We start from the raw sequence: 26,501 nt of genomic DNA on the forward strand, positions 1-26,501 counted from the left end.
ACAGACACGACAATGAGGACGCAACCACTTGTGAAGGGTTAGTTCTTTTAATGAAGGCAAATAAAATACAAAGAACAAACAAAAGTTATAGTCACTGGAATCCTCCAGGCTAAGTACGTTACCAGCCCACAGCACGGATGGTCCTAACCGTCCTCTGCATATACACCGATCCCGGCGTATGCCAACAGAGGGCAGAAATGAAATGGCCGACAATGCCAATCGGTAGGCTGTGAGGGGCACGAAGAGTGTTGGGGAGAATCGAGGAGTCAGGGAAACACCCAGCCGGGGTCTCTACCTGAAGGGAGCAGCCGCTCAACCTCTTCCTCAGACTGCACCGGGACGCGGAGTCACCTCCTGGTGATGCGTCACCGATACCCCAATCACAAGCAAGAAGACTGAACCGAGAGCAGCCGCTCGATCGATCCTGTGGACTTCCGAGTCTGTAACGCGGCAAACACCTCCTGGTGTGCGTTACAGCTGGCAGTCCCTGTGTCTCTGGTCGGGCTGGGAGTTACGACTCCAACCAGCAAAAGCGCCACTGCGCTTGGACTCAGCCGAGTCAAAAAGCGAAGCTCAATGGTTGACCAGTAGAGCTTCCGGGTCCTTCACAGGTGACGATGGGGCAAGACACGGCCCAGGGAGTAACGACTCGACCTACCTCCGTTCTTGCCTTACTGGAGCACCACTCCGGAACACTGCTCTTCACGAAGCAGGTACGTCGGTGTAAACACAATATCCGACAGCCTTGTACCTCCCGGTTCCTCCCTTTATAGGGCGTGTTTTCCTTGAGTTATGTAACAGCTCTCCTGTTTACATAAGGGCGTGTTTCCCTTGAGTTATGTAACAGCTCTCCTGTTTACATAAGGGCGTGTTTCCCTTGAGTTATGTAACAGCTCTCCTGTTTACATAAGGGCGTGTTTCCCTTGTATGACAGGAATTCTTGACAATTCTAGTAGCTTTTTTTAACAGTTTGGATATAAATCAATTCATGCTGATGGTCCTGTGGTATAGTAAAACAATTTGAAGCACTTTGCACCAAATGCACAGGCACTTTGTAAGAACTAACCATTATCATATAATAAATTGTGTTTTTCAACTATAACATTGATCAGGCACTTTATAAGGGAACAAGTTAACAGGGCAACTTTTAGATTATCAAGAAAAAAAGGTGGTACTTGCCTATATCCAATACGAACTGTACATGTAAATACATTTTGACAATGTGAGCAATGGAGAATGTTCTCTTTTAATTCTATTGATGCATGTATTATTTATTATTGTTTTCTTACTTTAATGGCATTATAGGCAGAAATATAGTATTTTGATGATGATGATCTCCATCTCTCCCAGATGGTCAACATAGCCCAGACAACTCAAGCGTTGCGGCAAAGCAAAGCCTTGCCAGACTAATGAAAGGATAAACAGCAAAGCGTCAGACAGACCCCATTGGGCTAAGTCTGCGCACGATAAAACTTATGTCATTCATTCAGGTGCAGAAAGGAAATCAACTTTTTTTGAAACACACCAAGACACAAATTTGTCCCAACGGAAGGTGTAAACTGACTTCAGAGGGATTGCTTGTAGCCAGAACGACATTACAGACCTCTGTAGGAAGATCAAAGACTGTCAACTTTTGCCACTCAATCTCCATGCATGAAGGCACTGCCTGCGTAGGTTTGGCTACAGGACCCTGGCCTGTTGCTGTGATAGTAGACCCTCCGGAAGGGTCAGCCTGATCGGAGGGCTCATGCACATGCTCAGGATACCATACTCTCCATGCCAAATCCGGAGCCACAAGAATGACTTGGGCCGAGTGGGTCCTGACCATCTTGAGAACTCTGGGCAGGAGTGGTATTGGCAGTAAGGCTTACAGGTTGGCCTTAGCTGGAGATGACAAGTGTTTCTAAGAGTGCCACTTTGGAACGTCCAGAGAATATAAGTACCGACATTGCGTGTTCTCTGTGGTGGTGAATAGATCTAACCAGGGTTCATTCAATTTCTGAAGAGACCTTCCACCACCTCCAGATGGCGCCGTCAATGGAAATCCACTGGTATCACCAGCTCAGTTTGTCCACTGGCGTTCAGAGACCCCTCCAGATTTTAAACCACCAGGGAAATGCACAGGTGTTCCAGGAATGTCCAGAAACACAGGGCCATTTGACGCAGAGTTCACAACCCCACCCAATCCGTTTGTTGGAATAGAACATGAGGGAACTGTGGTTCATGAACTGCTGAACCAGTATTCCCTTGATAGAAGAAAGAAAGGCTTTCAATGTCAGGCGAATCACTCACAACTCCAATAGGCTGATGTGGAGTTGGGACTCCGCTGGAGACCATAGTCCTCTGATCTCCACCTCTTCTAGATGGCCACCTCAACCCAGGATGGACACATCTGTCAATTCAGTCCACTCCAGTTAGGGATGGGATGGGGGTCTGCGCTAACCCAATCTCAGTTCGAGAGCCATCACTGTAGATGTTTTGCTGTTGACTTCGATATCTGGACCAGGTCAGAGAGATTCTGTCAAGAATTCCTGTCATACAAGGGAAACACGCCCTTATGTAAACAGGAGAGCTGTTACATAACTCAAGGGAAACACGCCCTTATGTAAACAGGAGAGCTGTTACATAACTCAAGGGAAACACGCCCTTATGTAAACAGGAGAGCTGTTACATAACTCAAGGAAACACGCCCTTATGTAAACAGGAGAGCTGTTACATAACTCAAGGAAAACACGCCCTATAAAGGGAGGAACCGGGAGGTACAACGCTGTCGGATATTGTGTTCACACCGACGTACCTGCTTCGTGAAGAGCAGTGTTCCGGAGTGGTGCTCCAGTAAGGCAAGAACGGAGGTAGGTCGAGTCGTTACTCCCTGGGCCGTGTCTTGCCCCATCGTCACCTGTGAAGGACCCGGAAGCTCTACCGGTCAACCATTGAGCTTCGCTTTTTGACTCGGCTGAGTCCAAGCGCAGTGGCGCTTTTGCTGGTTGGAGTCGTAACTCCCAGCCCGACCAGAGACACAGGGACTGCCAGCTGTAACGCACACCAGGAGGTGTTTGCCGCGTTACAGACTCGGAAGTCCACAGGATCGATCGAGCGGCTGCTCTCGGTTCAGTCTTCTTGCTTGTGATTGGGGTATCGGTGACGCATCACCAGGAGGTGACTCCGCGTCCCGGTGCAGTCTGAGGAAGAGGTTGAGCGGCTGCTCCCTTCAGGTAGAGACCCCGGCTGGGTGTTTCCCTGACTCCTCGATTCTCCCCAACACTCTTCGTGCCCCTCACAGCCTACCGATTGGCATTGTCGGCCATTTCATTTCTGCCCTCTGTTGGCATACGCCGGGACCGGCGTATATGCAGAGGACGGTTAGGACCATCCGTGCTGTGGGCTGGTAGCGTACTTAGCCTGGAGGATTCCAGTGACTATAACTTGTTTATTCTTTGTATTATATTTGCCTTCATTAAAACAACTAACCCTTCACTAGTGGTTGCGTCCTCATTGTCGTGTCTGTTAAACGATCCTGAGACGTTCAGGGCGTTACAGATTCCTCTGATGCTTCACCCACTGGGTCTTCAGGTTATGTTATCTTAAAATTACTTTTAAATCACATGGATACTCGGAGGTGTCTTGGCGCTGCTTTTATTACAGTGGTCTTACAGCTCTTGTGAGACTAATAAGCCATTATATGCTTGGAAGCTCACAAGCAGTGTTTTTGTCCCTTCTGAAGGATAGGAGACCAGACATGGATTTGATGTGTGGTGGGGGAATGTTACAGTTTGGAGGCACTCACCACATAGCTTTTTCTGCTCCATCACGAGAGTCTGCAATTAGGGACAACAACATTTTTTGGCACAGAGAAAGCTGCCTGGTAGGACAGTACCATTTAAAACTATTCATCAGATATGCCGGGCCTGTGTTGTGAAGTGCCTTATGGGTAGCCAATGGAGCGTACATAATGAATGTCTAACAGATGTGTATTTAGGAATTCTAAGCAGCATGCATGCTGCTAGGTTCTGGAGAACCTGAAGCTTGTTTAGAAATTGCTCCTGTATATTCAAATAAAGACCAATGCAGTAATAAAGTTTGGACATGACCAAGGCCGTCACAACCATTTTTTGTAAGGGAGGATTCTCTTCACTACTTTTTTTTTTTTATTGTATAGGGAGAGATTGTACAATTGACTTGGCATCTAGTAGGACTCCCAGGTTGTTTACTTTCCTAGACAGTAACCAAAGATTTCCTAGTTCTTGAGTGCACCAGGATGGGGACCAAAAGGAGACCTCTTTGCCAAAAAAGATTACCTCTGTCTTTACTGAGTTTAGCTTAAGGCAGTTCATGCTCAGCCAAAAACTGACTACCAGCATATAGTTGCTGAATCTGTTGCTGCTATTGTCATCCTTACTGACTAGGGACACTACAATCTGGGTCTCATCTGCGTAGGATGTGAGGGAGAAACCAAAGTATTTGATCATACAGGCCAGTGATGTTAAATATACAGTAAGAAACGCTGACCATGTGCTTGGTTTACCTTACTATGATTACCCCAGGGGCCCAGCATCCTACATAATCTCTCTGCCATCGGCTCCATTCCTAGCCCAAAGAGTAGGGTAGACAATGGGCACCCCTTCCTGGTTCCCCTAATGTAAACAAAAGGTTTCCGAGACCTCGCCTCCCAACTGCACCCTACCGCGTGAGTCAGTATAAAGTAGTCCGGTCCACTGTATATACACAGGGCCCATGCCCGCCTTCTAAGTACCTGCCAAGAGAAGTTCCAGCCCAATGACCCGAACGCCTGTTCGATGTCTAGAAGTGCAAGGGCATAAGCATCTCCTTCCGGCTGTGGGGCATGATATATATGCTCGAGCCTCCTCAGATTGTGGAGAGTATCTCTTTGGAATGAAACCAGACTGGTCTGTGTGTATTAGAGGTGCAAGACGGGGAAGCAAATGTGCTGCTAGTATGCTGCTAAGGAGCTTTACACCTACATTTAATCGTGAAAGTGGCCTGTACGAAGCGGCTTCCGTCGGGTCATTGCCTGGTTTCTGCACCATCACAATTAGCGCTTCACATGAGCGTGGAAAGCTTCCCTTTTGGAGGGTTTCCTGATAAACTTCCAGCAACCTATCAGCTGCCATATCTGCCTAGCAGTGGTAGAACTATGCAGGCAGACCATCGGTCCCTGGAGGTTTCGCAATTTTCAGCACCCTAATCACCAAATCTCTTCTCGACGGATGGGTCTGTCCACAACTTAGTGGTCCCCCAAGTCCAGACTCGGAAGTGGTATTCCCCCCCCCCTCCTCCTCTTAACCCCTCCTCCTACATCTTCCCCCCACTAGGTACTACGCTTGCCGACCTTCCAGGCCGCTCTCGTCGTACAGCTTAGGTCTAAATCAGATGGGTCTGGAATACCCCATTGATAACTAGCTGTGTACTGACCAGGGTCAATATGGTCATGTATCACGAACGCTGGAGTCCGTTTGTTCTCCTGTCCAGCCAGTTGGGCAAGCATCACTCCAGTTTTGTCGCCCTCCGCATGCAATCTTTGTATGAAATGAGCTGGGCACCAAAGTGATATGGCAGAAAAGCAGTGCATGCAGTTGTAAGCTCAGCTATGCAGCCACCTTCACCCCGGAAAGCAGCACATGAATGTGCATGGTGTTGAGATCCTTAGAACATGGATGACAGGAGTAGGTAGGTAGGAGTAAGTCATCCAGTAAGTCCGAGATTCCCGTATCAGATAAAGCGCCGCTCCATGCAGGTGATTTTCGGCAAGGAAGAAATGCATGATAGGAACAGCATACTCCTTGCCAGGAAGGAGGGAGATGCCAGAATCAGCTGAATGAACGGCTGAGAAACTGCAGTGGCTGCTGTTAAATAGTCACAGCTCCAGGGTGGTCTTTAAGAGAATGACACTGCACCCCCCATATTAGCTGTGACGCGGCCAGCATAGTGTAGTTAAATTAGAGTGAATTCCAAAGCCACAGGGTACAATTATGCTCCTGTTGCCGACTATAGTGCTACACTAAGCCCCATCCCCCTTCTGGAGGCACCCTCACTCACATTTGGCAGCAGGTAATTGCAGCTAAGGCGGAGTCCTGGTCTGGAGTGCAGAAGGATGCTGCCATCTTGCCCAGCTTTCAAGCTACATCCCAAGAATCAGAAACCGGTTTCTTGTAAGAATACATCTGAGCAGTTTTCCTCACAAAAATTGAAAAAAAATTAAAAAAAACATTAACAAACTTCTTTTAAACTAAAACAGGAGTGGGGCGTGGCCAAGATGGCGGTGATAAAGGACGTGTTTCCCTATCCCTCCAGCGCCACCCAATATTTGCCTTGTTTATCGCCCTTAATCGTGCCCATCTGCGCTTACCGGCTGTTGGATTGTTGCCTGCTATCATCCTGGCATAAGCGGTGGGCTCCTTTCTTGCTGTCCCGGTGTTTGTCCCCACGAGCCGGCCTGCCCGGCCCCGGCCTTGCTGTGGCCCGGCGGACCCTGGTGTAGGCTCGGCGGCGGTGAGGTTGGCTGCTGCTTCGCTTGGGGGCCTCTAGGAAGAAGTTGGATTGTTGGGTCCTTCTTGCACTGCCCTGTAGGTGGGCCGCCGGCCGGTGCGGATCCTGGTGAGACCCGGTGGTGCAGAGACGGAGTGCCCGTCATTTTCTGCTTCCTCGGTGGCATGGCTGCTCCGTGATGGCAGCAGGCCCTCGGGCCGAGAAGCTCACCGGGTAAGGAGGGGGCCCACAGAAGCTATTGGAGGAGAATTATTGCACCCGCACTAGGGCGGCTGAGGAGCGGAGGGGTGTTGAGCTGGCGCCCGTGACTGTGATCGGTCCGCAGACCGGCGGATGGCGCTCGCACTGGTGGCGAATGAGAGGAAGGGGCTGTTGGTTTCTGCGGGTCCTCCCCTCCCAGTGTATAGGGTCCTGCCACATCTGGGGCTGTGTGCAGAGAGCGGCGCTCGGCCGGCGGCCCTGACTGCATCGAGGGCCTCCGCATCTACCGTTGTGCTGTGCTGCTGGTGAGAAGCTCGGGAGTGGCGGAGCAGGGCAGCGGGGTGCCGTCTGTGGTGGGGCTCGGTCCGCATATCGGCGGACGGCGTTGGCGCTGATTGCGGGGGTGGGGCGGGGGCTATCGGCTCCTGGGGGCCCTCCCTTCCCCCTGCTTGCATAGGAGGCTGGTGCTGGCTGGGGTTGGGGTTGGGGCCGCGTGCTGGGGGCGACACCTGGAGTGAGGCGCACGGCCTCTTGCCCATATTGATTATGCCTGCGACTTGGGGCTCATGATCTGCCGCACTCCAGTGAGGCTTGTGGTCGGCCCGTGATTCGGCGGGCAGAGGTGGATCGGCGGGCCGTGAGCTCTCTTGCTCACTGGTGGCTGGGGCACCCCTGGTGTGACTTGCGACCGGGTCTGGCTACTGCCACATCGTGGTGCACTCTTCAGGGGCGCCTCCTCCTTGGACTGCTCTTGCTTGCCCCCCGGCGCTGCGGTGGCAGCTCCTTTGCCGGCTCGGACTTCTCAGCTGCAGGCTGCTTCGCCCTTTCGTAGCTCACTTCCCGGTGGCCTGCCTGGTGGTGGGACCTTGTCGGGGCCTGGCCCGGCTCCTTCCCCTTGCTTGAGTCTGGGATACCTTGCAGCAGTTCGCCACCACTTTTCTGCACCATGTCGTCCAATAAAATTAAAAGAGACAAGGCCCTGAGGGGCCCCTTCCAGGCCGCCTCGCAGCCCGCCCGCCTCGCAGCCCGACGCCAGGTCACCTGCAGTGGATGATGAGGATGCGCCAGCGACCAAAGCTTTTATGGTTGAGCTGTTCTCCTCCATGAAAGAAGACATTCAAGAGTTGCGCTCCCAGCTCTCCTCAGATCTTAAGGATGTTAGGCGGGATGTCGACGCCATAGGAGAGCGGGTTGCGACTTTGGAGGAGCATGACCTGGGTAGGGAAGAGGACTTGCACCAACTTCAACAGGAGATGATCCAGATTCTGTTCTTGGAGACGGATCTCGAGGCGCATGCGGAGGATTTGGAGAACCGCTCCAGACGTAATAATATCCGCATTCGGGCGGTTCCGTGGAAGGAAGAGGGAGACTATCTCCGTGCCTACATCAGTGCCCTGTTTCAGCAGATCCTGGGGGATCGGGAGGTCCAGTTAGACCGAGTCCACCGGGTGGATCTTCCGTGCGGTGCTAAGGCTCCCCCTCCGGATATCCTTGTCTGTGTGCATGATTTCCAAATTAAGGAACGAATCCTCCGCAAAGCCAGAGACCTACATCCGGTGCAGTTCCGAGGTCATCAGCCTGCTCTCTTCCAGGACTTAGCAGCTTCCATGCTGGCTAAACGCAGAGCGTTTAAGCCTGTTACCAGTCATCTCAGAGAGCGGGGTATACCTTACTCTTGGGGTCAGCCATTCCGCCTCATCTTTAAGCTCAACAGCAAGCTCCTGCAACTTCGTTCCCTTGAGGATGCCTGCTCCACGCTGGGCTTGGACCAACCTTCTACTCCTCCTGAGCCTGCTCATGCTCGCCCTCGACGACGCAGGCGCTCCTCGGAGTGGCAGCGGGTTGGGGGTCCATCGTCTAGCTCTAAGCCGGATGCATCTGTCAGGCGGATGGAGAGAGGCGGTCCTTTCATCGGTGTCGAAGGTGACCGACAACACCGATGTCCCCTGATTCACGTACCTTGGCATCCTTTTGGGCTCAGATGTTGGCGCTGGAGGGGAGGAGTCGTCCGACGGCACACACTTTCTCTGCTCCCTGACGTGCCTGGGACTTGTTAGGTGCACTATGGTTCGGATGAGGGGTGAGCCGCGCCCCCTTGAACATTTTTTCAGTGAGACGAACTGTTGTCATTTCCTTCGAGTTCCAGTTTTTGCCCTTTTGCTTCAGGGGTTTTTCCTTTTGGAGGGCGGGGGTTTTCTTAGGAGACGACCTTCAAACCTGTTTCCTTGGGTGCTCGCTGTTCTGTATTTTTCTAGCCTTGTTTTTGTTATGTCTTGCTCAGGGATTTTTTATTTCATTGACAGGGGTTGTCATAGGGTGTTTTTTTGGGGCTCCGCATCAGTTCATGGCCGTGAACGGCTGGTAGTCCAAATGGTGAGGCTGATTTCCATTAGGGTTGATCCTGGGGGTTTGGGGGCCGGTATATAGACGCTCCCTTCTTTTCTGTATCGATGAGTAGGGACCTGACTATTGTCAGCTTGAATGTACGAGGGCTGAATAATCCGGTCAAGTGGTTAGCCATACTGTCCCTTTTATAGAATGCTGGGGGGGATATCTGTTTAATGCAAGAAACCACCTTTTGCCTAAAGATACCAAGTGCATGCGGGATAGGCGCTTCCCACAGCAGTTTTGGTTCTCGGGCCAGTCCAAACACAATGGGGTGGCGATCCTTTTTAGCGCACGGTCGCAGTGCAAGTTGGTCTCTACGATAGCAGAGATAAAGGGGCGGTTCCTGGCAGTCAGGGTGCAATGGGGGGGGGGGGGGGGGGGGGGACATGCATTTCACGGTAGGGTCCTTATATGCCCCGAATGAGCGGCAGGAACCCTTCTTGCGCTCCGCCCTATCTAAGGCTCTTGCTTCCCCGGATTCAGCACTTCTGATTGGGGGGAGACTTAAATCTGGTAATGGATCCGGAGGTCGATAGGTCGGGGCTGCGGTCTAACCAACCGGGGGCATTGTCAAGTGCTGGGCAACAGTGGCTCTGACTGCGGTTTAGCTGATGTGTGGCGAATACAGCACCCGAAAGACCGCGACTATACCTACTTTACAGCTACACACAACATACGCGCGTCTTGACCACCACTTTCTGGCCTCTACATCTCTTCTCCCTCATTTGCGCGCTGAGACTATTACTCCTCGATCCCTCTCAGATCATGCCCTCCTCTCGGTCCAACTACTGGCACGCTGCGCGCGTTCTAATCCCCCGGGCTGGTGCCTTCGTGATTCCCTGCTTCATTCGGATGACGTCACTCAAAAGATTCAAACTGTTATTAAGCACTATATCTCTGAGAATGCGCAGGATGACACGCCCCTTGCGTCGGTTTGGGAAGCCTTTAAACTCGTAGTTCGGGGGGAATTTATTGCGGTTGCTGCGTCTTTCACGCGACTCTGCAAACAGAAATGCGTGGAGCTGGAGGCGGCGGTTGAGGAACTGGAAGCGGTGTGGAGGGAGTTAGAAACACGCCGCCGTATGCTGAAGCATCTGGATCTGGATAGGGCTGAGCATGCTCTCCTGCGGCTGCGGCATTAATTCTACCTCAGTGGGGATAAGAGTGGGAGGATGCTGGCACACAGATTACAGGCGCAGGCACAGATGTCTGCCATCCCTGTCATCCGGGGTCCGAATGCAGTGGAAGATACCACGGATGCACTAATTGCTGATACATTCCGTCAATTTTACCAGCACCTTTATTCGACGGAAGACGCCCCTTTGCCTGATCCAAGGGACTATTTGTCCTCCAGTAATATCACCCCCTTACTTAAGTCATCGGCCAATGATCGAGACTGTCCTATTCGTCTCGAGGAGGTGATTTTGGCAATTGCGCGGCTCAAAGTGGCTAAGTCGCCAGGCCCGGAGGGCTTTTCAGCCTTATTCTATAAACAGTTGTGTGTGGAACTGGCTCCCCTTTTAACAAAGCTTTTTAATTCCTTCCTCGATACCGGGAGGGTGACGCCTTCCATGTCTGAGGCGGCCATCTCTGTGCTTCTCAAACCTGGGAAGGATCCACAGGAGTGTGGATCGTACAGGCCGATCTCGCTCCTTAATATTGACGCAAAGTTGTTCGCGGGTGTGTTAGCCTCCCGTCTTAACCCCCTCATGGATACCATCATAGACCCGGACCAAGCAGGCTTTATACCTTCAAGACAAGGAGGGGACAATACCAAGAGGTTGTTGCACCTCATCGATTTTATTCACCGATCGCATAGTCCGGCATGTCTGCTGTCAATAGACGCGGGTGGACTGGGATTATTTATTTGCGGTGGTCCGTACATTTGGATTTGGGGATAATTTCATTCGATGGGTGCGCTGTCTATACGCCTCCCCCAGGGCGACGGTGCGGGTAAATGGCTGCAAATGAGCCCTGTTTCCTATTGCCCGGGGCAGGGCTGCCCCTTATCCCCCCCCCTCTTATTTGCGCTCTACATGGAGCCTTTTGCTCAGCACATCCGTTCCAACCCTGATGTGGGGGGTTTGAAGTTCGGAGTGGACATTCATGAAATTAATATGTATGCTGATGACGTCATCCTCTCTCTTACGCAGCCGCGGACGACTCTGCGGTACTTGACGACGAAGCTCTCTACCTTTGGTGAGTTGGCGGGGTTTAAAGTCAACTTCTCAAAGTCACAAATTCTTAATATTTCTATCCCGGAGACAGAGATTCGGGACCTCCAGCAAGACTTTCACTTCCAGTGGGTGTCCACGGATATTACCCATCTCGGCATTCGTTTGACCCCTTCCATTGCTAAAACGGCCGCTCTTAACTACTCTCGGTTGCTGGAACAGACGGCCAAGGCCCTGGTGGCCTGGTCTCGTCTCAAGTTGGCATGGTTTGGCAGGCTGGCGGCAGTGAAGATGACGGTTCTACCGCGCATCCTCTATATCTTCCAAATGCTGTGTTTGAGCCCGCCGCCAGGCGCCCTCCGCAAACTCCAGGGGCTGCTTAACAGGTTCCTGTGGGACAATAAGAAAGCACGCCTTGCGCATGTCACTTCCCCGAAAGCACAGGGAGGGCTTGGCTTCCCGATCATGCGAGCCTACTACCAGGCAACATGTCTTCGCTTCATCACGGAGTGGAACAGGCCTCTTTCCAGTAAGCACTGGAATTTTATGGAACAAACGGTGGCTGGTCGGAACATATGGCGGGAGCTGTGGCTTCCACATCGGCACAGAGCGTGGGGGCTATACTCTTCTCTGATTACTTCCCCGACTCTTAAAGTTTGGGATCGATTTGCAGGCCCGAAGGGGTGGACAACGTTTCCTTCTCCTTTGTCCCCCATAGTCGATAACCCCGACTTTCCGCCAGGTTGCGCATCCCAGATCTTCCAACGATGGCGGGAGGAGGGTTGCAAGCGGGTAGGTGACGTGTTTGATCACGGGGATGTGATTTCCTTTCCTCAATTGCGTAGGGATCATGAGTTGCTGGAGGCCGATGGCTTTCACTACGCGCAAGTTGTACACTGCATTACACAACCAGAGAATTTCGCGCTAATGTCCCGTCTCCTGACGTCCTTCGAAAAATGGCTTGGGTGTAAAACGGACGATCGTAAACTCATCTCTGAACTCTATGCCCTGATCACCTCACAAACGCAGAGGCGCCGCACCAAAGCGCAGGTTCGATGGGAAACTGACCTGGGGAGACCCTTGTCGCACAAGGAGTGGGACCACATTTTTTACAGGGCACATCATACTACTTCCAACACAGGAGGGGCCGAATCTGCCTATAAGGTGGTTATTCAGTGGTCCTTTTCTCCATTTTCCTTTTTTTCTTCAGTGTATATTTACCAAAATACTTGAAGACACCATAAAAACTCCTGCTGTTAAAGTTATCAACAATTTTGGACCATCTGTGTCCCCAATTTTAAAATGTACCCACTAACAGGAGACCACATTATATAGACAAGAGGAACCCATAGTATCCTGTATATAATTCCTAATTTTTTCTTACAGCTTATCGGCCTTCGTGAAAGCGCCACAACTGTGTATATCGCATTTTAAGAAAACCTCCTTTGACTAGACCTTTATTCAAGGTAACTTTTAATGCCAATGACCATTCAAAGTGGAAGCAAAAAAACACACTTGATAGGGTGTATCTACCTATCCGTATCATGGTCAAAGTGTTTCTTTATTTCCCCTTTTCTTTTCTTTCATTAATATTCCTTTGAAATTTGTTGGTTATCATCTCTCTTTATTCTCTCTAATGGTGAACACATTTCCTTGTTCATTGCACATTATCTTTGGTGTTTCATGAGTCCTACAGTTTACTATCTTTTTGTGCTCACATTCTAGGTATATATATTCCTTTGTTCAATGCACACCGATTGTGGTGTTTTAGATTTTTGTATCGTTACTGCCACTGTTGAACCCAGTTTTAATTATCCCTTTTGTTTTCAAATTTCCTTCCAGAATAATCTTTGTCCCACTTTCAGTGGCCCTTTTTCTTGAAGAAGGCACCTGTGTGTGCCGAAACGCGCGTAGAATACATTCCAGTCTATTAATAATTTGTGCCACACTACTACTATGTAAATTGTGAAATATCAATCATTATTTACCTGTTATTATTTACACATTTTCATTTGCCTGTATAATTTTGAGTGCATGATTGACAGTGTGTCTGCTGGATACGTTAGCTTTTGTATGAATGATTAAATTGTTTTCATATATTTTTCATGTATAATAAAAATAATTTTGTATTTTTGGTATAAACATTGTGGTACCTGGGTTCTCATTGTCAGTATGTAATATCAGTCCTTGTATTGTCCTTTTGTTCATTAGTTTCCTAAATTCTGCACAATTATTCACTGGTATTATACACCAGTGCGCATTAGGAGGTGAGGCAATTCCAAGTCAGACCTCTGCTCGCGGAGGTGTGGTTCTGTTGGCACTCTGGTGCATCTGCTTTGGCGCTGCCCCAAACTAGTGCGCTATTGGACTGCAATACTTGAAGATATAGATGCAGCTTTCCAGGTCACTTTGCCACATAAGCCCGAGCACATCTTGCTAGGTCTTCCCCATCCTAAGTTTTTCCCGCTGAGAGGTAAACAAATAGCCATAGCATTGCTGGCAGTGCGACAGGTGGTCTTAGCGCACTGGGGATCGCTGACGATTCCAGATCCTCTATACTGGATTCAGAAGCTTTGGCAACTCTTAGCTATGGAGCGGCTGTCCCTAAGTGTGGAGGGGAAAGGCACGGACTTTCCAAAGCTGTGGGCTCCCTTTTTGCAGATCCTCACCAAAGATATGAAGGAAGTCACTTGCCCGAAATATTTGCAAATTTTGCGCCTCGTACCTCTAGAGCCTCCTGGCGCATCGGGGAATTGACTAACTAGTTCTGAGATCCATGTGTGGAGACATGATTGACGGCCTTGTCTGATCTGAACTGATGCGGAGGGTGGGTGGGGGGAGGTTGCGGGTGGGGTGTTTGTTCCTTTGTTCCTGTTTTTTATATATATATATATATATATATATATATATATATATAAATATATAAAAGTGGCACTTTCATTTTGCACCTACCTGGCTCACTAGGGCTTATTCTCACTGCGAGGTCGGCCTCAGGGATGTAGACCTATACGCTGTGTCTTTTTCTACAGTTCTTGCTCTGCCGGTGATCAGATGTAGGCAGTATAGCTGTGTATTTGCTTCTTTGTGACCACATAATAAACAGGATTCATTCTAAAGTAAAACTGGACTCCACCGGAATGATAAAACTGTGTGCGAAGACCAGCTGTTTTCTTCAGACATGCTCTGATGAGCTGTAAGAATAGAGCAGATGTGATATTGCTTTTGGTCAGATTTCTCAATACCCAAGTGAGTTCTGTGCACCTAGAAACAAATATGAAAGAGAGAATCACCTTTAGGAGATTGCTTTTGTTTTGCTATTTCAGTGGTTTCCAAATTTAAAAATGTACCGTTTTTTTTGAGAAAAGTATAAATGTCACTGTTTGAGAGGTCCAGCCTTGCTTCCAGGATTCTCTCCAAACATGTGAATACGAGGATGATTACATGGAGACACACGTCTAGTAAATAATTTGCCTAATCCATGTGTAGGTTAAACCTACCAGAACTTAACAGGGCAAAAGAGTACAATAAATCTCCATGATAAATCCCCGAAAAATCAGACGAGGTAGACTTTATTGCATGGGATAAACAATGAATTTTACTGAGACAAACTGCACATACCTCTCTGCTTCACTCGGAATCAAGGCTTTCATGGTAATGAATTTGCTGAGCTTGTAAAATGAAAGGCTGTCAAACCGGCCAGCATTTGCAACAGTAATCTTTAAGTTACACGATCATCGACATGGGGTTGCTTTAAGCCACTGAGATACTATAATAATTGTTCAAGTATAGAAAGTAACTGAAGTAAAAATAAGGCGTGAAATTAATGCGGATGTTTAAAATGAAAAACAAACAATACATGTGTTGCTTGCCTTACCATTTGCAGTTTCTGGCATCCGCAATGAATAGTGCCTTGCGGGAGGATCTGTATTTGTCAGGACTTGCAAATCAGGCATGCTGATTACTAATCGTTTACTAAACATGTGCTCAGGTCTGAATCTGGTCAACGCCGCTCGCTCTGCAATTCTTCTTCTTGGGCTTTCAGATCCAACACTAATTTAAGAAAACAGGACAGCATAGGATGGTCAGATGAAAAAAGAATTGAAAAAAGGAAGGAGATGGCAAAATCTTGAGACCAACAACTCAAAGTTTGGGGCAGACTATTTTAGACCTTTGATAAGTAAATCATCACCAAGCAGATATTTACCCAAATTCCACGGATCGCTCTATCCACTATGTAAGAACCTCACAGTCCAAACCAGTAAGGTCTACAAAACCATCTGAAATTAGGCTTTTGGAAAAACGTTATTATGCTTGCTTTCACGGTTTAACAAACTACAGCAGGCTAAGCCTTTTACAGAAGTATCAGATAGCCATGCAAGTATACACCACTACCTTGTTAAATGTGTATACTTACATCACCCTGAATATATGTCAGTTGAGTAATAAACATATTTATCTTTACAGGCACCAAGAACAAATGTAAGAACAAAGCTGGCCATGCTCTACCTAGCAACACACTGTCAGGAAACAGTAACTTTATTTTGATTTCCTTGAAGATGAATTAAACATTTCTTCGAATCAGAAAGTAGATCAACACACGGTTACATTATTTTCAGTAACTGAAGGCAGACTTTGATAACTAATGACTAATTTCATTATCATGATACACAATAAGCATTTCAAAAAGACTGCAGCACCAAATCAATGTTGATGTCCACAGCCTTTTCTATATCCAAATGCAGATTATAGGTATAAGTCAAGCTAAAACGTCTTATGAGGATCCTGTATCTCCCAAGACATTGGAAGAAATGGCATCTTCTTTAGCTGCCCTTTACAGGCTCGGATTGGAAAAAAGCGGTTCCCTCTCTTCAAAATAAAAAAAGCAGCGAACCCATCAAACCAGATTAAATCCAGCCTACAGCACTCTGGCCTTTCCCTGTAAAGATTTTGGAAAAATAGGTCAATACGATCCTATGTGATATTTTGGAGCTTTACTAACTACTTGACCGGTTCAATCGGGGTTTGCTCCTGCACACAATTGCAAAGCTGCGCTCGTCTCCCGTGGACGAACTTACAATGGCAGAAAACCAGGGCTGTTTTGTGGCCCTTGTATTACTTTCTCTTTCATTTAAAATGGTCACACAAAATCTTGATCTCTATGTTAGCAGAGCTCTGAGATGGTGAAATTCCTACCTGGAGAACAGATGTCAAGGGTTTCCCAAGTTTCTTCTCTGAGCCCAACCTTATTTAATGTCTACCTCCGACCTTTGACTAAGTTGATCTGTAACCTTGGAGTTAACTTAATGAAATTACGCAGATGATATTCAGTTGATCAGATATGTGGACCAACTGGCACCTGCACCTTTTCAGATAAAGAATTTCCACACCAGTATATGATATATCACCTCTGGGCTTGGTTGGAAGTCCTTAAAATACAACAGAGAGAAAACTGAGCTCTCTGTTGCTCCACAGGCAGGCGCCTGCGTCCATTCTCGACAGCCTTTTGGCCTCTGCTGAGTAAGGCTGCTCCTATAGCCTTTCCTCCGTTTTTCTCCTTTGAGCATATTATAAAAATGTTTTCCTTCTTTCCCATCCACGCGTATCTGGATTATGGATTACTTTTATTTATTTATGGGATCTTCAGACTATCTCTTCAAACACCTGTATTGTACTCAAACCACCTCAGTCATACTTGCCTTTCTCTTACATGTCAATCAGCATATGAAGCCTTGAATTTACTACATTGGCTTCCCTTGCCTAAAAGGATTATGTTCAAACCCTTTTGTATCGTTGACAAGTCAATTCATCAATTTGACCTTTTTATCCCACATCAGAAAGGTAATCTGTACTATCTCAAGCGCTGGTTACAAGCTGCTGGTGACAACTTGCTCATTCTTCCCGAATTCAATAGAGGTCCTACTATGAGCAGAGCATTTTCTGTCGAAGTTGCCAGCCTCTGGAAAACAGCCTTCTCATTTTCTGCGTTCTATCAAAGAACTCTTACCGTCCAATGAAAAGACTTAAAAACATGGCTTTAGACCCTTTAATGTACCCCATATGGTTCAGTATTGAAGTTGGCTGTTATCAGCAACACGGCACGTTTCTAGGTAGCGCTATACAACTCCATAAATACTAATTAATTATAATATAAAAAAGACTGATCTGTGACAAGCATTTCAGTCAATAAATGTATCAATATACTTTAACACAAAGCTAAAACCACACACAACACATTTCCAAGTACATCATCCACTTCTAAATCCCTATGTTAGCATTGTAGGGACTGAGAGTAAATAGTTTCCGAGACAAAAGTTGGAATTTATGCATTGAATGCCAACACTTTGCTTGAACTGAATGAGAAAACATACTATAATGATTTAAAATCACTTCTAATGATTTCATAATAAAAATATTTGGAAAAACAAAAGTACCTGTCAGTTTGAGAGGGGGTAGTTAGCTCCATCCTTGTGAAAGCATCCATACTTTTGTTAAGTCGAGCTTTTAGAAACGAATGGAACATTACTGTCTCCAACACCTACAATACACAGGAAAAGAGCACACATACTGTTATTACCTCCAATTACCGCCATTACTTGATTCTCTGTAGATGCCATGACTGTAACACCATCAATTCCAAAAGGAACTAAACAAAATGTGACCTACTTCATGTGACCTGGTCCAGATGAATTAGGACAAATTACTATGCTATATTGCAAGTGATTTTTCCTGCCGGATTTTCTTTTTTCAACAAGCATTGGCATAGCCAATAGGTCTCACATTTGGGACCTTGTAAGTATTTGGCCATGCATCACATTATCCTGGGTGCTACAACATCTACTTTATGTGCCACTGGTGAATTGGGAAAAACCCTTGAAAAAGATCAAGGAAGGTGCGACATGCACCAAAATGAACAAACATGCAAAGCCACTAAAATAAACACTAAAATGCTAGATCCAGGATAATTTGGGCAAACATTGGCTTATTAAGAGTCATTTTTAACCGGGGACATTCCCATGGATGTGGCAGCACCAAATAATCTACATTCACTACCTATTTCTCGTGCAGTCCCCCAGCAACTTCCCCCAACACCTATTGAAAGTAACACTGTTTTGGACACTACACTTGTGTAAACGTCACTTTGGATCCCCGACCAGAAGCAATGCCATTTGTTATTATATTAAGACATTATCCTAAATTGTTGCAACATGTAATGAAATCGTTGGGTGAACTACAAAATAAGGTGACACACTGGTTGGCCAAACAGTTCTGGGATTCTCATTTTTTATTTTAAGCAGTGATTATGAAGGGTAGACGGGATAGGCCCTACCAGGAAAACTGTATAGGGCGATTGTATCGTTGTGAATTTCCGTTACCCTAAGGTGGTTAAATCTTTTCTTTATAAATTAAATTGCAAGTTAAATCCCAAGAATATTCGAAGAGATATTTTAGTTGAACTCGTTGGCTTCGTTTTTAGACCAGACATGTTTTCTAATTTATAAAGAGCCCCCTTCTAAATGGGAGTTTCAGTAAATCGGTGTGTTACTCAACAGGAATCAAAATCCAAATCTAGTATGCTCATAACAGTACCAACATCTATTATATTAGCCCCCCTCTCCAATTGCGACGAACAAGACTGACTCCAAAGTTGTGTCTAGTTTAACAAGAATAATCTAACTGATGTTCCGATTGTAGACTGTGATCAATCTAAAATAGTTATTGGAGTGCCTCATTGTAGTAACAATGACTGCACCAATCTTGTAGTTCAGTTCTGGAATATCGTGGGGGTAAAAACTAAATTGGGTAATTTAGAATGGCTGGACAATCAAAGAATCTCACCTAGTTTGCTTACAAGAAACTTGGGCAGTTGATGAATTCTATGTCCAAGGATATTCGTCCTTTAAAACTCTGGCAAGCACCTCTGAAGCTGGGCAGGCCAAGGGGGATCTAGCCCTATTAATATCCACAACCTCCCCATTGAAACTTAAAAGATCTCATACCAGTTATCCCCTTTTTCAGCTTTTCCACCTGCAAACTGATGAATATCTAAATATTGTCTTAGTTAATCACTATAACAATGTCTTTGATAATACTAAAGCTAAAGGAATTATTGATCTCAGAAGGGTGAGTGAATCCTTTACGAGCCAGATTAAGGATGATTATATCCTAATTTGATTAGGGGATTTAATATAAGAAAATGCAATAGGCCAGAACCCCGAAACTTTGAATACTTAAAAGATAATGGTGAGGTGATGCTATATTTTCCCCATAATATACACGGGGAGGTAATTAACGAAATTATCTTTAAATACAATCTGAAGCTTCTAGAATACTCTTCCGAGCCTGGGATGCCATCAATATCTACTTTCCATGGGCATGGTCATAGCTCTACAATTTACCATATTTTAGTCTGTGAATATGGACTTCGTTTGAAGTAATCTTTTGAGATCACACAGAGCTCCTTTAGTGACTATTATCCCTAGACAGTGGTTTTCAATATTAAAACTTCACATCTAAAAGGGCAGCAACTTGCGAATTTTATTGAAACGCAGGGTTAAATGGTATCAGCTTTAGATGTTCAAATATAAATGTCAGAGCCCTTCAATAAAAGGCCATAGAGGTAAACCTTAGTGATTTCAACATGTGAACTAATTTGAGGTCCCCCTCCTGTGCGCATTATGGCAGCTTTTTGCAAATTAATAGTAGAAATAGCAGATAAGCTAAGATCCACTTATAGAAGCACAGGAAATAAGAAGCATGGGTGTTGATCAGGACTGCTCTGTGGCAAATAGAGCCTTGAAGAAAGCCTTACAGGATAAACCAAGAGATAGGATAAAGTTAGTATATTGAGAGCTGCGTATAAACAAGCCTTGGCTAAAAGGAGAAGACAATTGGAAGATACGTTTTGGGGCAACGTAATACAGGCTGCTGACACAATTGATAACATATTTTGCTGGAAACAATAAATCAGCCTTTCTTGAAACACATATTAGACCCCAGGGTTGAGGCCACAGGAGGAGTGGAAAGATCATTTTGGAGCTATAGTTAACCCTGATGAGCTTGCAATAGAGTTGCCTACCTCAGTAGTATATACAACATATGCAGTAGATTTACAACCAATAAGCCTAGATGAGTGAATTAATGCACTAAATAAAACCACTAATGCAAAAGCCCCTAGACCCAATGGGGTCCCAATAGAGATGTTTAGGTCACATGTCACCTTATGGGCCACACTCTTTACACAAGTGTGCAATGCTACAGTAGGTGGTTTTCTTCCTGCTACCTGGCCCAAAAGGATTATCGTGTCAATATGTACAAAAGGAGAAAGAGGAGCTCCAAGATGTTATCACCCAGTATCTTTCCTGGAGTCCACTGCCAAATTAATGGGCTGAACCCTTTTAGAAAGGTTAGAAGTGTGGGTGACTGAAAAACACATTCTCTCAGACACGTATGGATTCAGGAGGGATGTTGGTACAGTCAAACAATATGTGAACCTACACCTCCTTATCTGCAAATATAGAGTAGCAGAAGAGGGACACATACACTTATGTTTCTGAGACTTAAGTAGCGCTTTGACATGGTAAACCATGCAAAGCTTAGGAAAACATGAATGAGATGGGTGATCCGATTGGGATTATTACATCCTGTCACAACTGTATTCTCATCTGACAGCTCGAGTACGTTACGAGCCTAAGGGGAATGCACTTCCCGTTTTAAGGTCTCACATGGGATTCGCCATTGGTGTGCTCTCGCCTCCCTGCTCTTCTCATTATTTATTAACGGGGTGGATGAGACATTGCAAAAAGTAAAAGCTGATGCCCCTAGGGTCACAAATAGCCAGTTCCAATCGTACTATATGCAGAGGATGCAGTTCTGATATCCAGAACAACAAATGCCCTTCAGCTCCTGTTTGATCATTTTTTTTCTTGTACAGAGAATAAAGATATGAAAACTAACCTAAAGAAAACCTACACTATGGTATGTGGAAAGAGGTGGGCCAATAGGAGGTTACATCATATTAAAGGGATTGGCCGAGACCCCAAATTTTTCATATCTAGGAATACAATTTACTAGTGAGGGGAGCTGGGGGACACGTATGCATACGGGAAAATTTAAATTTTTAAGAGATATAGAAGCCCATTTTAGATTTGCGGCTAAAATAGACAATACACCAATCAGAGGACTATTAATGCTATATAAAAGTAAATGCCTTCTGAGTGTTAGTTTTGGGGCTCCCCTGTGGGATTGGGTAAATTGTGCCTTCGTACAAACCCCAGAAAATCTATTTTTAGACAGATTGTTGGCCGCACCAAAGTCTAGTTCATCCTATATTGTGCATCGCAGAAGTGCTGTTGTATCAAGCTAGATCCTGCTTCGATGATCAACTAATGACAAAACAGTCTGAGGAATTGCCAGCGGCCTTCTTGAGAACATCTCAGGCAGGAATTGTGGCCACGCATATGTGTGAGGTCCCAATTTGTACCTGGGCTTTAGTTTTTTTTGATGTGGTGCTGCTCAACCAACCCTCATCTCACTCCACCCTGAATTTGTGCAATGGTGCATCTCAGTAAGGTAAGTGTTGTAGAAAAATAAACACTCAATGAAAGATTTTTTTATAGGGAATCTTGGTCAGACTAGAAGGTGGTACCATTCAAAAACAAAGAGTAAGAGAAATAAACACAGCATTTTTATTTTTTTGTTCAATCAGGTTTTATTGGCACTTCTTTAGTTACCTCTACTCAAATGCTGCGGCAGACAGACCATAGTCTTGGAAGCTGTGTTACACCTCAGGGGATAGGGAGTCACCATGAAACCTTTTCCCTTTTCTCTTCTCCTTTTTCCTGTTTAAAGTAGCAATTTGGAGTAATCTCTACTGGAGGTTTATGATTCACCTCTGACAAACTGGAGTTTAACTGAAGAACTCAATTTTCTTTCAATTGAACCTACATTTCATCCTGATTAAGACAATATGGCTGTACCTTGAGATCGCGAAAAATCTCAAGCAATGGTGACTGATCTTGTTGCTGGGATATATCAGCACGTTGACGTACAATACTATAGCCTTCTAGCCCTTCGTAGCGGGCTATACCGGCTATTAAAGGACCGCTCCAGCGTTAAAGGCCCGAGCCGAAGGCGAGGGACTTTAACAAGGGAGCGAAACTTTAATAGCCGGTACAGCCCAGCTACGAAGGGCTAGAAGGCTATTAGAACATTCTGCCACTAGAGGGCCGAATGTTCCAACAAATAAAACAAAGGCCTCCGAGTTCGAGGGGTTTAAATTCCCTCGGGCTCTGAGAGGCCTTTGAAAACAACATTGGAATGTTGCTTTGCGGGCCTTTACCTGCCCGTAAAAGCATGGAGCACTCCATTGCATTCAATGGAGCTCCCAACATTCCAATGTTCTAAAAAATTAACAACTCTCTAGGTTTGCAGCTGGTGAGAGAGGAAGGCTAAAATTCTCTGGAAGGCAATGCAGTTCCTTTATGAACCCCTCGCCCTCCAGGCCTTTCTCCTATCCCCTGGTAAAGGCTGGGCTGGAGTCTTGGTTCAGGGCCAAATACCTACAGTTCACAACTGCCCCTACAGTATGCACCACACTGATGCAGACCTGTGCCTAAATCTACAAACCTGTACCCACATCTACAGAGCGCTTCTATGGATAGGAGGGCAGCACCATACATTAGCCTGTTCTCGGCCCCTCACTGTTCAACTTGGACTTCACTGTGGGCAAAAATGCCAAACGCACATGTAATATTGACATCTATATAATGTTTCAATTGGTTTCCTTTTCTCTTCCAACCGTGGGAAAGTTTAAGTACCATTATATCTTATCTTAAAGAATATATATATATATATATATATATATATATATATATATATATATATATATATATATATATATATTCACTTAAAAAACCATAGGTCTCACACACGTTATAGTTAGGAATTAGCATTTAAAAAACCTTGCAAATTCACTTAAAAAAACATAGGTTTCACACATGTTATAGTTAGGTGAACATTTCACTTGTAAAAAAACCAATGAAATTCCCCCGTTATAGTTAGTTCTGAGAGTATATTTTCTGTAAATTCACATTATCTTTCTCAGTAATGTGAGAATGAAGTCTGACTTTCTCAGTAAAACATGTACATCCAACAAGGGCAGAGACTGTCAGTTGATTCCTTTGTGTTCTACTGCAGCTTCCCAGAGTGTTCCAAAGAACAACTAGAGCGCTAACAGTCCTACTTATGATAAACGTATGGCACACCTGAAGCCATCTTGCTTGGATTAAAGTGGTAACTCTTAAAACATTTAATTTAAAAAGGAACAAAATGAGGGGGTTCATTTTTCCATAAAAAGTATGATTAGTGCTGCAGAAAGAAAAATTAGGGCACATTTTGAGTGACTTCTCAAATCCTCTTCTATTTCATTTGACATGCAGACTGAAACATGCACTTGCAATACCAGCAGCAGTTTTCCCTGGTGAGCAGTAGCTTTACTACAGTGATCTAATGAGCAAAAAGAGTGCTAACATTCTGAATTTATGGCAAATGTGTGACCCATCTGAATGCCTTCTTGATGGAATCAAAGTAAAAAACTGAAAGTATTTCCTACTGAGGAGACTGCAGTAAATGAGGAAATTCGGAAACTTCATAACAGATAAGTCTCCCAAGATGGCCACCAGAGATAAAAGAGCCCAAATGTAGCCCAAATATCACCCAGATGTAGCCCAAGTATAGCCCAATGACAGAATGTCCCAGAGTGTTCTTAAAAACAACTAGATCGCTTACGGTCTTCATTATGACAAAAGTATGGCACACCTGAAGCCATCTTGATTGGAATAAACTGGTAACACTTAAAACATTTAATTTAAAAAGGAACACAATGAGGGGGTTCATTTTGCCGTAGAAATTATGATTAATGCTGAAGAAAGAAAATGAGGGCACATTTTGAGTGACTTCTCAAATCCTCTTCTATTTCATTAAAAAAATTCTGACATGCAGACTGAAACATGCACTTTTAATACCAGGAGCAGACTTCCATGGTGAACAGTAGTTTTACTACAGTGATCTAATGAGCAACTAGAGTGCTAACATTCAGAATTTATGGCAAATGTGTGTCATATCTGAATACCTTCATGATGGACTCAAAGTAAAAAACTGAAAGCATTTCCTACTGAGGAGACTGCAGTACATGAGGAAATTAGGAAACTTCATAACAAATAAATCTCCCAAGATGGCCATCAGAGACAAAAGAGCCCAAATGTAGCCCAAAATCACCCAGATGTAGCCCAAATATAGCCCAATGACAGAAGTGTGCAAAACACTTATTATTTTGTGTTTTTGCAGTGTTATATAGTGCAGACTTGTCAGGTATTGGAGTGCTTTACATGAGCATTGGTTACATCACACAAGAACAAATTCATTTTGGTTGTAGACATTGGGAGACTAAGTGATTTGACCAGAATCACAGAATGTCGAGCTGAAGCAGAAACTCCAACCTGGTCCCCAGCTGCAAAGTCTGCAGTTCTGGAAGTAACACCACATCCTCTCCCCTAAGTGCAACATTTAATCAAGTGGTCAACTGGATAAAAAAACAAAGATAACAAATAATTTAAAAGTGCTTTGTCGCTATTTGGAAACTCAGAAAATATATCCTTATTTTAGTCTTTTAGAGCACTAACCATAAATGTGATGCCAATAAGACCCTCTCATATATGTAATTTCTAAAGGAAATGCTCTAGGTATTACAGTTTTGATTACATCAAGATGACGTCAGGCGTTCCACACTTTTGTAATAAATATAGAATGTTAGCAATCTAGTTGTTCATTAGGATACTGTTGAGAGGCAGAGGCCAGGGGCACGGACTCTGAAAATTGAAGGCAGGTAGGAGGGTGCAAAGGCAACAATTTAACCACACTGAGCAGGCAGGAAGGGCCGTGGCAGCACAACAGACTATGGAGGGCAGTGGAAAGGGGGGCAGGGGCAGCAAACCAACAATACAGGACTTGCAAGAGAGGCTGTGGCAATGTAATAGACCATTGTGGGCAGAAGGAAGAGGCAATGGTAGTACAACCATACATGCCAACAGACCCGATTCAGCCAGGAAACGTCCAATGTTTTTAAGCTCAAATGGGCTTTATTTGATCTGTCTCCTGTCTACAATCTCCTCTTTTTCAATGTAACTCAAAGGGGAAAATCAATACCCCAGTTTTTTTTCAAAATCTCCCTCTTACCAAGTTCAAAATGTTCGCAAGTATGGTACATTGGATCATGGAAGGAAATGGGGTAGGGACATGGACTTGGATAACAGAGGACAGGAGGGACATGGAGAGGTGCACCAAACTGACACTGCAGGGCAGGCATCAGGGTTTGCAGCAGCACAATACACCACACAGAGCATGCGGGACGGGAGTGCAGCACAACAATCCATAGAAAGCAAGAGGGAGGGGACAGGACCATGCACATGGACAACAGAGAACAGAGGGGCAAGAGGCAATGGTAGCTAGCTGACCATAATGGACAGACAGGAGAGAAAGCTGCAGCATAACAGACCATAAAGGGCAGGAGGGACGGATCAAGGGCATTACAATGGAACAGACAAGCCAGGAGGGAGGGAGTAGGGGTCTGCACATGTAAACAGAGGGCTGGGGGCAAGGGGGCAGGACAGGAGCAGCAAGATAGCCATGGAGGTCAGGCAGGATGGGCACTAGAAGCAAGACACACCATGAAGAGCAACAGTGAGACTGTGATGGCATACACACAGACCATGGAAGGAAGGTGAGAGGGGGTCAGGGGCAGCTAACTGACCACACAGGGAAAGTGGGAGGGGCCATGGCAGCACAGAAGACCATGCATGGCAAGTGGGAGGGTTAGTGGCAGCACAATGGCTATGATGGGCAAGAAGGAGGGTGCAGGGGCATGCACAAAGGACGATGGAGGATAGAAGGGAGGGTCAGGACCTGTGCACAGACAAGAAAGTTCAGGGGAAGGGGCCTCACAACAGACCGCACGGGGCAGGCAGAAGGAGCAGTTGCAGCACAACAGACCAGGGAGGGCAGAAGGGTGTGGCAGTACAATGGACCATGTGGACAGGAGGAAGAGGATAGGGGCATGGCATGTGGACAGGCAGGGTGGAGGTGGCAGGGACAGGTTACAGTCATCTGACAATGCTAGGCAGGTGGGAGGGGAGTGGCGGCTCAACAGAACACTCAGAGTAGATAGGAGTGGCAGGT

At 45.9% G+C, this 26,501-nt stretch overlaps 1 protein-coding gene across 2 annotated transcripts in view; it reads right to left on the reverse strand.

Annotated features, from left to right (window-relative positions):
• Positions 1-26,501, reverse strand: part of DENND3 (DENN domain containing 3) — a 757,020-nt gene that overhangs the window by 339,203 nt on the left and 391,316 nt on the right. For both annotated transcript variants that reach the window (XM_085604830.1, XM_085604832.1), the window contains exons 11-12: positions 17,702-17,805; positions 15,145-15,320 (exon numbers count right to left, since the gene is read on the reverse strand). In XM_085604830.1, the coding sequence (XP_085460956.1) occupies positions 15,145-15,320; positions 17,702-17,805 (280 nt within the window). The remainder of the gene's footprint in view (positions 1-15,144; positions 15,321-17,701; positions 17,806-26,501) is intronic.

The sequence above is a fragment of the Triturus cristatus genome, chromosome 5_1 (assembly GCF_964204655.1).
Source record: "Triturus cristatus chromosome 5_1, aTriCri1.1, whole genome shotgun sequence".
Classification (NCBI taxonomy): domain Eukaryota; kingdom Metazoa; phylum Chordata; class Amphibia; order Caudata; family Salamandridae; genus Triturus; species Triturus cristatus.